At 42.4% G+C, this 11,869-nt stretch overlaps 1 protein-coding gene across 1 annotated transcript in view; it reads right to left on the bottom strand.

Annotated features, from left to right (window-relative positions):
* The window catches only part of LOC109889632 (sodium-dependent neutral amino acid transporter B(0)AT2-like), a 46,621-nt gene that overhangs the window by 3,613 nt on the left and 31,139 nt on the right, over nt 1-11,869 (bottom strand). The window contains exons 6-9 of the mRNA XM_020481203.2: nt 9,907-10,017; nt 4,056-4,297; nt 3,558-3,750; nt 2,281-2,473 (exon numbers count right to left, since the gene is read on the bottom strand). Coding sequence (XP_020336792.1) covers nt 2,281-2,473; nt 3,558-3,750; nt 4,056-4,297; nt 9,907-10,017 — 739 coding nt within the window. The remainder of the gene's footprint in view (nt 1-2,280; nt 2,474-3,557; nt 3,751-4,055; nt 4,298-9,906; nt 10,018-11,869) is intronic.

Below are 11,869 nucleotides of genomic sequence, written 5' to 3'. Positions count from 1 at the left end.
ACAATGCATGCAACTAGATGTTTTGCAATATTAAGGACTTACATATGTGACCTGTTTCAGGAAGCTAGGCGTATGTCGCAAGTCACTACTTCACAGGAGAGGCACTTGCGTTTATTTATTTTTGTCAGAAAAGCCTTCTGGAACATGAACTTTCAAGTTCCTTAATAACAAAAACTTGTATGCCATCTGTAAATGCAAATACAATTGTTAAATTACGAGCCTAGTTGGTTTGGTCATGGAAAAATACAGGAACCTTCCCGCAAGCCATGATTGGCTGAGATAATGGGTGGGCTGGACAAGAGATGAGTTCGGATTGGTCTGCCATGTGGAATGCTTGTGTCTATAACATGAGCTGCTCATTGTGTGTAAATAATCCTTACTACCGCAGCTTTTTGGAAAGACATGAAGAACTGCAAAAGTGTTGCTATTGCTCTCAACATTGCTGCCCTGAATTTATCAGGCGCCATCGATAAAGATCAGTGGGAAAACGTTGTGATGGACTACTTTCTGGAGGACGATCATGCCATGCTGACTCTCTCTGACTCTGAAAATGAATCAGATAATGAGGAAATCCCTGATTTAGGTCAACATTTTTCCTTGAACCAGACATTTTATAATCTTTTGATGACAGTAATGGGGAAGAAATGGCGATCAACAATGTTGTTGTCATGGAAGAAGTTGACCGGGGTTTTGAAATTAGTGGAATGCCGGTGGAAGCAGAGTATGATTGAAAATGCACAGGGAGTCAAAAAGAGAACACAGAAGGCTGTTGAATAAAACACCTGTCTCCGGATTACATCTTCAAACTAAGGGCAACCATGGCATCCATGACAGAGAGGTTGAAGTGTTCATCCATTTATACGGGTAAGAGTCTAGCTACATTGCAACCTGTACGCTCTTGTTGGCTGGCCCTCACTTCATACTCGTCGCCAAACCCACTGGCTCCATGTCATCTACAAGACTCTGCTAGGTAAAGTCCCCCCTTATCTCAGCTCGCTGGTCACCATAGCACCACCCACCTGTAGCACGCGCTCCAGCAGGTATATATCTCTGGTCACCCCCAAAACCAATTCTTTCTTTGGCCGCCTTTCCTTCCAGTTCTCTGCTGCCAATGACTGGAACGAACTACAAAAATCTCTGAAACTGGAAACACTTATCTCCCTCACTAGCTTTAAGCACCAACTGTCAGAGCAGCTCACAGATTACTGCACCTGTACATAGCCCACCTATAATTTAGCCCAAACAACTACCTCTTTCCCTACCGTATTTATTTTATTTATTTATTTTGCTCCTTTGCACCCCATTATTTTGTATTTCTACTTTGCACATTCTTCCACTGCAAATCTACCATTCCAGTGTTTTACTTGCTATATTGTATTTACTTTGCCACCATGGCCTTTTTTTTGCCTTTACCTCTCTTATCTCACCTCATTTGCTCACATCGTATATAGACTTGTTTATACTGTATTATTGACTGTGTGTTTGTTTTACTCCATGTGTAACTCTGTGTTGTTGTATGTGTCAAACTGCTTTGCTTTATCTTGGCCAGGTCGCAATTGTAAATGAGGACTTGTTCTCAACTTGCCTACCTGGTTAAATAAAGGTGAAATAAAATAAAATAAGTAAAAAATTCATCTTATTTTTGTTTTTAATTTTCTCAGAAAGTCATTTTCATTGCAAGTATTGTGCAGGTGGTGGGTCATATACTGTTTGTTTTAATTTTTAAATAACAGTTAAATAAAAACGGAACATGTATTTTGCCTCATTTGTTTTTTTCATTTTAAAGTGTTCACCACCGCAATTCAAGAATGACCCATCCTCATTAACAGAATTCATGCACAATATTGATCAACATGTGGTTGCGCTAATTATGAAATTCTCTTTGGTGCCACACATCTACTGTGCATTGGATTAGTATTATGCAATCATTATTAAGCCAAAAGCATTAAAGCAAAGAGCCATAATACATCATACACATAGGTAATACTTAATTGACCTGTTACTATAGCAAATACACATCAGTATAGTTCAGCTGAGGATACATTGTGGAAAAAGGTCTACCACACACTGACACATAGGCTTTCTCTCTTTTATTTTTCCTCAATTCCTTGTATCTTCTCTCCTTATGTCCTCCTTCACAACGCATCGAGGGAGAAGGTACGATAGGGACCTTCTCCAATACGACTGAGAAGGAAACAAGGAGATAAGCTAAGAGGAATCGCAGAAAGGTGAATTGAGATATAATGACCTATATATTCCTCCATCCCATCTTGGACTGACCAGTGAGGAACTCCTTGCGGACTTTGAAGGTGTCGACCAAAGGTGTGATGATGCCCTCGATGGTACCAAACATGCTGCCCATGCCCAGGTTAACCAGCATCAGGAAAAACATGACGGACCAGAAGGGAGATGCAGGGAAGTGGGTCATGGCCTCTGTGAAGGCGATGAAGGCCAGGCCTGTACCTTGCACTGCCTGAGGAGGCGGAGGACAGGGAGGAGAAGGATGACAGGGAAGAAGAAGAAGGTTTTACGTAAATTAGTCAGTAATATCCACTTCTAGTAAGACTATTTGCCCTAAGGTTTTACATGATTGGAATGACAAATCTTGACGCGTGTAGACAACATCTAGAGGCAAGTCTACCGCAGTCTGTGGAAAATAGTATTCAGTAACAGTTTACATTGCACTGTTATGACACAAAGAATGTTCATTGGATAGGTGTAGCCAGAGCCATATATTTAGGGTGTGTTCGTAAATTGCCTCCAGTGTGTCAGAGTGTGCTTTGGGTCGTTTTGTAAATTCAGAGCGTTTCGCACTTAGAGTGCACACTGGATTCTCTGGCCGAGTAGAAGGGTTTCTGACCTCACAACGGCAGTCAAGCACCCAAGCTAACTGGCTAAAGTTGACTAGTTTGCTAGCTACTTCCAGACACAAATGAGAGAACACCTCACTCTGACCATTTTACTCACTCTAGCAGAGCTGGTTAGGCTGTTTTCATATTATCTAGAGTGTTAGTGACTGTAACTGTGCTGCTGGCAACAATTTAACTATGTTTTTTTTTTTTTTTGCATCGTGATGCATTTACATTACACTACATTCCAGGCCAGCCATGTTAGGTACCCATGGGCTATAATAGCAGTTCACAGAATTTTCTGAATTTTAAACAATGCTATGTACAAGATTCCAAATTCTCATCATGTATGGATGAATGGAATGCTCACAGGCGCAAACATGGCGTCCATTCAACATTTTGGCCCACCTCTCTAAATATATGGCTCTGGGCGTAGCTAATCCTGGTTTGTGACATGACGGTGCAAAAGTCAGTTGTTGTGATGATACCATGTCTGACACCAGTTTTTATGACTGTTTATGTGTTTTCTTCAATGACCTAAAAGTGACTGTTATGATCATGAAAGATGCGAAAAGACACAATATTACCATTCTACATTCTACAAGCCCCCTCACCCATTACCTTATGTCAGATGTTGTGACGGCCGTCTGCACCGACCAACTCGTTGCATTGGAATGATGTAGCTGTCGGAAGACAATGGACCCTCACCTTGTTGAGCTCTTCCTCGATGCTGCAGGAGTCCAGGCCCAGGCGCGGGTAATCCTTCTCCGTCACCCCTCTGAGGATCTCCGTCATCTGTTGGTAGTCCTCAGCACTCACAGTAGCGCTGAAGTTGATGTGGTGGGGGATCAGGTCGTGGCTGACCTCATTCCCTAGCAAAGCAACTATCTTCTTTGTGTTCCTGAGAGATTGCAAATAATATAAGACCAGATCAAAATGGATACTCTATCATACAAGACCACGCTAATATCGGCCTTGTCACGTGGCTCAGTGGTTACAGCATGATTCAAGTATTGGCCACATTGCATTGAATATACTGTGTGTCTCTATGAAAAGTATGATAGATAAAAGCATCTGCTTAACTTCAAGTCACAGGCATATTGGCCTACAGTATAATCACCAAAAGTTACGATTTGAGGGATTAGGCTACAGTTGGGGGATTAGGCTACAGTTCTAAAAGTGAGTGGCTTATAGTATACTACTCACAGTGCAACACACTTGGCGTTCATGATGTTGGCCTTGAAGCCGAGCACGGCGAATACCACCAGGGTGGCCAGCACAGAGGTGAAGAAGTTGATGAAGGAGACCAGCACTGCGTCGAAGTGACAGTTGTTATCCCGTTTGTTGTAGCTGGAGAAGGCTATGACCCCTCCGAAGCCCAGGCCCAGGGCGAAGAAGACCTGTGTGGCCGCTTCGCGCCACACTTTGGCCTCCAGCATGATCTCCAACTGGAAAGGAAATAAATTAAGAATGCACATTTAGACAGTTGTGGAAAAAGTACACAAATTGTCATACTTGGGTAAAAGTAGATACCTTAATAGAAAAGGACTCAAGTAAAAGTTAAAGTCGCCCAGTAAAATTCTACCTGAGTAAAAGTCTAAAAGTGTTTGTTTCTAAAATATACTTAAGTATCAAAAATAAATCATTTCAAAATCCTTATAATAAGCAATAAGCAAACCATATTATTGTTTTTTTTATTTACGGAAAGCCAGGAGCACACTCCAACACTCAGACATAATTTACAAACGAAGCATGTGTGTTTAGTGAGTCCGCCAGATCAGATTCAGTAGGGATGACCAGGGATGTTGTCTTGATAAGCGTGTGAATTGGACCCTTTTCCTGTCCTGCTAAGCACTCAAAATGTAATGAGTACTATTGGGTGTGCGGGAAAATGTATAGAGTAAAAAGTAAACTATTTTCTTTAGGAATGTCGTGAAGTAAAAGTAAAAGTTGTCAAAAACATAAATAGCAAAGTAATGTACAGATCTTTTTTACTGAAGTACTTTACACCACTGCATTTAGGTGAGGTGCTAAAGGAAGATATACTATAGTTCCAGACACATCTCTCCTCGATGTGGATTAATTTGACCAATGTTTGACTCTTTAGGACAACACTACGTCATTTATTGTACAATAGTCTTTGTTAAACTTCTAGTAATGGACAAATGATTGTTTGGACCAGTGGAGCAGATCAGTCGACATGTGAATCATGATTGAGAGTTACCTCCATTTGTCAAAACTGGAGAAGATCAAACAAGGACCCAACAAGGAGAACATATCCAGCATGCTACTGCTCTCAAATAGCCAACAGTATATGTGTGTGGTGGAAGGCTTAACCCAGTTAGAAGGCACACACTACACAACACACAATGAGCCCTGCTTTTGATGTCTTTCTCCCTGCATACAGGAGACACAGCAAAGGCATTTGAAGTAGAAAGATGTCAGCTGTGTGAGAATCAGCAGACACATGAGACTTTGTTGTGAAATGAATGGAACACGCCGTCGTGGATGTTACATAAAGCAGGGAGCGCCCAGCAACCAAATGAAATGATTCCAATTGCTATTGGTCCACGGCAACTGAGTAGCCAAAGACTAAAGTATTAAAAATATATATTTCTGGCACATTTTCAGTCAATTTGGTTTCCTTCCTGTTTCAGTAAAGTGAACAACGCAACATTGATCCATAACTGGATCAAACAAATGCATTGGATACAACTAGTGCATTGGATCAAACAAGTCTGGGTCCTTGACTGGGTGTAGTGCAGTATGTTGGCTGTGTGAAGCAGAATTGTGCTGACTGTACAGTACTGCACCTTGGGTATAACCAAGGAGCAGCATTATGGTGACTACCAGGGGTTAGAACCAAAATAATTTTCAATTGTTTAGTTCTGAACAGAAAAAATATTTTTGAGATAGAGCAGCGTACTATGGTGCGGACAAGCTATAGTTGTGTCGATGCATTGGACAGACAAGTACGGGGCGTGAGATGTAACTTAAATTTTGCGGGTTGGGAGAGAGCGAGATAGGGTGGAGGTGCTTGGCCTGAAGCTCTGGGCATCTTGTTATGACATGCATTATCTGAATTAGTCCCACAGAATTATGCATACGAATGAGCGGCTCCTATGGAGGAACTTTGAATATCTTTGAACTTCCGAGAGTTGGCTTAATGTTGAACCGGAGCTAGCTAGTCAGCTAACAAGCTTGTGTGTGCAGAGCAGCATTAAAATGAACTTTTTGTAGTTAATAAATCCAATGTGAAATGTGTAACTTTAGTATCCTAAACTAGAATTTAAAAAGTGAATCTATTCTTCTCTCATAAAAAATCTCTCTCCCCAATTTCTGAATCACGCTTGTAATGTCAGCAGGGTACAGTAGCCTATGCTTCAGAGGGGGATGGGCAGGTAGCCTACACATGCACACACACTGGCAAAGATTTCCAGCTGGCAGGCAGACACTGGAATAAAGCCCCATTTCCACAGGCACTTAAAATTAGGGCCAAATTCAAGGTGGCTCGAATGGAAATCTCACATTTGAGCTGGATTGAGGGAAACCCGGGCCAGCACAGCCCAGTTTCATAACTGGTGCCAGCTCAATTAGAATTTGGGCTGGTGATGCCATTACCATGCAACCGCCAAGTTGATCACTGCTGGATGCTGACACAACGTTTAGCTAGCTCGTCTGGGCTTGTTGCTGGCAGCTAGCACATGGACAAGCAGTACTGCAGTTGTTAGACAAGACACAAATACATCAAGAAATAGAGTTAAGAAAATATTTACTAAATTAAATAAAATCCAAAAGTAACACAATAACATTCCATAAATGTCCATTTTTTTTTCACCTTTATTTAACCAGGTAGGCCAGTTGAGAACAAGTTATCATTTGCAACTGCGACCTGGCCAAGATAAAGCATAGCAGTTCAACACATACAACAACACAGAGTTACACATGGAATAAACAAACATACAATCAATAATACAGTAGAAAAAGTCTATATACAGCATGTGCAAATGTGGCAGGCTAAGGGAGGTAAGGCAATAAATAGGCCATGGTGGCAAAGTAATTACAGTATAGCAATTAAACACTGGAATGGTAGATGTGCAGAAGATGATTGTGCAAGTAGAGATACTGGGGTGCAAAGGAGCAAGATAAATAAATACAGTATGGGGATGAGGTAGTTGGATGTGCTATTTACAGGTGCAGTGATCTGTGAGCTGCTCTGACAGCTGGTGCTTAAAGCTAGTGAGGGATATAAGAGTCTCCAGCTTCAGTGATTTTTGCAGTTCATTCCAGTCATTGGCAGCAGAGAACTGGAAGGAGAGGCAGCCAATGGAAGAATTCGCTTTGGGGGTGACCAGTGAGATATACCTGCTGGATATACCTGCATGCTAAGAGTGGGTGCTGCTATGGTGACCAGTGAGCTGAGATGGGCTGGGCTATATATAGGGGGTACCGGTACTGAGTCAATGTGCGGGGGTACAGGTTAGTCGAGGTAATTTGTAAAGTGACTATGCATAGATGACAAACAGCGAGTAGCAGCAGTGTAAATACAAAGGGGGGAGGGGGGGTCAATGTAAATAGTCCGGATGGCCATTTGATTAATTGTTCAGCAGTCTTATGGCTTGGGGTTAGAATCTGTTAAGGAACCTTTTGGTCCTAGACTTGGCACTCTGGTACCGCTTACCGTGAGGCAGCAGAGAGAACAGTCTATAACTTGGGTGACTGGAGTCTGACATTTTTTTGGTCCTTCCTCTGACACCAGACGTAGCTGCTCTGTCCTGCCGATGCACGGAGAAGCCAGCCAGCTCTATATTATGTGTTGTCGTTCAGTCACGTCTCGGTGAAACGCAAGATACTACAGTTTTTAATGTCCCATTGGTCAGATTGTTTTTGCCAGTTTGTTTTCCCATGATTGCATGTTCGGAAGTGGTGGTTTACCTACTTGTCTGCAAATTCTTACAAGGCACCCCACCCTCCTCCCCTTTTTCCACTGTCTTTTCTTCATGTTGTTGACGTGGATTTGGGCCTTGTCTTGACAAAGCACTATATCCTTTGCTCATTAAATCCTCTTTGGGCTATTTTGACGTCCGGATGAAGAGCGTGCCCAAAGTAAACTGCCTGTTACTCAGGCACAGAAGCTAGGGTATGCATATAATTGGTAGATTTGGATAGAAAACACTCTATAGTTTCTAAAACTGTTAAAATAATGTCTGTGAGTATAACAGAACTGATATGGCAGGCGAAACACAGAGGATTAACCATCCCTCGCAAATTAAAATTCAGCCTACCACTGTTTCCAATGGCTTTCATGTTTATTATGAGGCCAAAACTTCCCAGATTGCAGTTCATAAGGCTTCCATTAGATGTCAACAGTCTTTAGAAAGAGTTTCAGGCTTGTTTTTGGAAGAATTTGCTAGAATTTGTAGTTTTTCTAAGTGGCTCCCGTTTTGGCTGTAGTGTTTTCATGCGCGTGGATGAGAGTGCGTTCTTTGTTGTTTATCTCCGGTAAAGACAATAACGATTCTCCGACTCAAACAATACCATTTATTTACGTATTAGGGTACCTTAGGTTAGATTTTAAACATTGTTTGACTTGCTTGGATAAGTTTATTGGTAACGCTTGGGATTCATTTTGTACGCATTTTGAAGGAGGGAAACCGGTGGATTATTGAATGAAGTGCGCCAGCTAAACTGAGTTTTTGGGGATATAAAGAAGGACATTATCGAACAAAAGGACCATTTGTGATGTAGCTGGGACCTTTTGGAGTGCCAACAGAAGAAGATCTTCAAAAGGTAAGGCATTTATTATATCGCTATTTCTGACTTTTGTGGCGCACCTGCCTGGTTGAAATATGTCTCCATGCTTTTGTATGCAGGGCGCTGTCCTCAGATAATCGCATGGTGTGCTTTCGCCGTAAAGCATGTTTGAAATCTGACACAGCGGCTGGATTAACAAGAAGTTAAGCTTTATTTTGATGTATAACACTTGTATTTTCATGAATGTTAAATATTTATGTTTCTGTAATTTGAATTTCGCTCCCTGCAATTTCACCAGATTTTGTCGAGGTGGGTTGCTAGCGGCACGTCTGTGCTAGAAAGGTTAAACAAAAAAGATTTGTAATGTTCGAGGTGAGTAATCGCTGAAACATTATGTACAAAATGAGTTACAAACAATGTGAAAAAACAAAACAGCACAGTTGGTTAGGAGCCCGTAAAACGGCAGCCATCCCCTCTGGCGCCATTATAATAACCACCATAGCTGGAACCATACATTTTTGCACTACACAAACGTTTATGAGAACATTTAGCCCTTGAATGCTAGCTACCTAATGTTAGCCAGCAAATCAGAGTTGAAACAAGCCAGCTAGCTAGCTAAGGTTAGCTAGCAGGAATATTAGCTGGCCAAGTCATATCGAAAGCTAGCTAGCTACATCATATCAAACCTGTTGTCTCGTTTGCTTAGTTAGCTAGCTAATAACCAATGCCATGGCAAGCAAGGTAGGAATTTAGTTAGCTAGCCTGTTATTCTAGCAATGACGCTAACCGTTTAGCTAGCTAGCTAACGTTAGCAAGCAAAATACATTGCTCTGAGTCTGGCTGGTACTATAGGGGAATGTTAGTTACAGCATGGTGAGGATGAATTAAATTATTTAACATCTTCCAATTTAGCGAAGCCAGCTGCAGTCACATATTGGCAACCTAGCAACATTTCTAATTTCTGGGAGCATTGGAAACACAATTTGAGCTAGCCCACCAAGGCCAGCCCAACCTTGCTTGACTTCAAATTGCCAATGGAAACGGGGCTTAAGTTTCTGAGTGACAGAGTTTTGTGAGACTGGGAAAAAAATACTGGAATGTAAAATAATGTTATTAACCAGTTCCCATGCTTTTAAAATAACGGTTTTGTTCCGGAACAGTATAGATCACTTTCATTCCCGGTTCTGATTCTGTTCCTCTGAAAATGTTGTTATTTTCCAGTTTTCTGTTTTGTTCCCTGAACCGGTTCCAACCCCTGCACTGTACTGTACCTTGGGTAAGCATTAGGGTTAGGATACTGTACCTTGGGTGTGAACATGTGTCGGATCCCATCCACGGATCCCTTGAGGAGCAGAGCCCTGACCAGGAAACAGATCAGCACTACGTAGGGGAACAACGAGCTGAAGTACATCACCTGTAAAACAACAACATAAGAACAACCTTATTATAACTCATACATTACAAAGTGAGAGGCAGACTTGAGACTTGACCCGGACTCGTGTTAAAAAATAATACTCTTGGACTCTGACTTATGCTCAAAGACTTGACTTGCCTGAAGTTATTTATTGACAAGTCCGGCTTAGACCCAAAGTTTGGTATTAATACCGAGATAGATCCTGTGCACTGATGACTTTTGTGCTTTATCTAAACGGATCTCTGAGGCTGCCTCTTGTTGTCTACTCCTGACCTGTGGACACAGAGAAATACACAGCCTTGCGGAGTGCGGACCACAGTAAGTGGAAGAATATTGTCTAATTGTTCAAGATTATAGACTAACATATAAAAAAATATTTCAAGAGCAGCCTTTTTGCATCTTCGTAACATTTCAAAAATCTGAAACATTTTGTCCCCCAAAAAATGCAAAAATGCTAATCCACGCTTTTGTCACTTCAAGATTAGAAGGTATTATCCAGAGCAATTGACAGTAGAGTGCATACATTTTCATCCTTTTTCCACATGTACTGGTCCCCCGTGGGAATCGACCCACAACCCTGACATTGCAAGTGCCATGCTCTACCAACTGAGCCACATGGAACCTACTGCAATGCTCTACTCTCCGGCTACCCAGATAAGGCACAAAACACATTTCAGCTAAAGCTTAACACGACTGCAAGATTCTTGACTAGAACACAAAAACGTGACCATATTACTCCCGTGCTAGCCTCATTACACTGGCTTCCTGTTAAGGCTTGGGATGATTTCAAAGTTTTACTGCTAACCTACAAAGCATTACATGGATTTGCTCCTACCTATCTAGTCGATTTGGTCCTGCCGTACAGACGCATGCCTTCTTATTGTTCCTAGAATTTCTAAGCAAGCAGCTGGAGGCAGGGCTTTCTCCTACAGAGCTCCATTTTTATGGAATGGTCTGCTGATCCATGCGAGAGACACATACTCTGTCTCAACTCTGTCTTTACTGAAGACTCATTACTTCTTAATCTCTTGAGTGTAGTCTGGCCCAGGGGTGCAAAGGTGAACTGCAAGGCACTTGAGTGACAAACCACCCTTGCTGTCTCTGCTTGGTCAGCTCCCCTCTCTCCACTGGGATTCTTTGCTTCTGACCCTATTACGGGGGCTGAGTCAATGGCTTGCTCGAGCTCAGCCATCCTTCCTGTCCTTGGGCTTGCGTGGTTGGGGAGATCTTCCTGGACTATACTCGGCCTTGTCTCAGGGTAGTAAGGTAGTGGCCTGTTGATATCCCATTAGTGGTGTGGGGGCTGTAATTGGCAAAGTGGGTGGGGTTATATCCTGCCTGGTTGGCACTGTCCGGGTGTAACTTTGGATGGGCCCAGTATCCCCCGACCTCCCCCCGTCTCAGTGTCCAGTAACTATGCTGCAATAGTTTACATGCCAAGGGTCTAGGGTCAGTCTGTCCTGTGTGATCTTAGGCATGCTCCATCCAATGCTCCCATCTCTCCCTCCTCTCCCAGATTACCTGAGCCCTATTGCCATGCCTCAGGACTACCTGGCTTGATGACTACTAGCTGTCCACGTCCCCAGTCCACCTGGTCGTACTGCTGATTCAGTTTCTACTGTTAAGCCTGCGGCTATGGAACCCTGACCTGTTCATCGGACGTGATTCCTTGTCGTGCTGCTGATGCAGTTTCAGCTGTTTTGCCTGTGCTATCGAACCTTGATCTGTTCACCGGTTGTGCTATCTTGTCTCGGACCTGCTGTCACAACTCTCTCTCTCTCTTTTTTAAAATGTTTAATTTTACCCCTTTTTCGTGGTATCCAATTGTTTAGTAGCTACTATCCTATCGCTA

Source organism: Oncorhynchus kisutch, linkage group LG4 (assembly GCF_002021735.2).
Source record: "Oncorhynchus kisutch isolate 150728-3 linkage group LG4, Okis_V2, whole genome shotgun sequence".
NCBI classification, from domain to species: Eukaryota; Metazoa; Chordata; class Actinopteri; order Salmoniformes; family Salmonidae; genus Oncorhynchus; species Oncorhynchus kisutch.
Note: the sequence above shows the minus strand (reverse complement) of the source record. Positions and strands in the feature narration are given on the sequence as shown.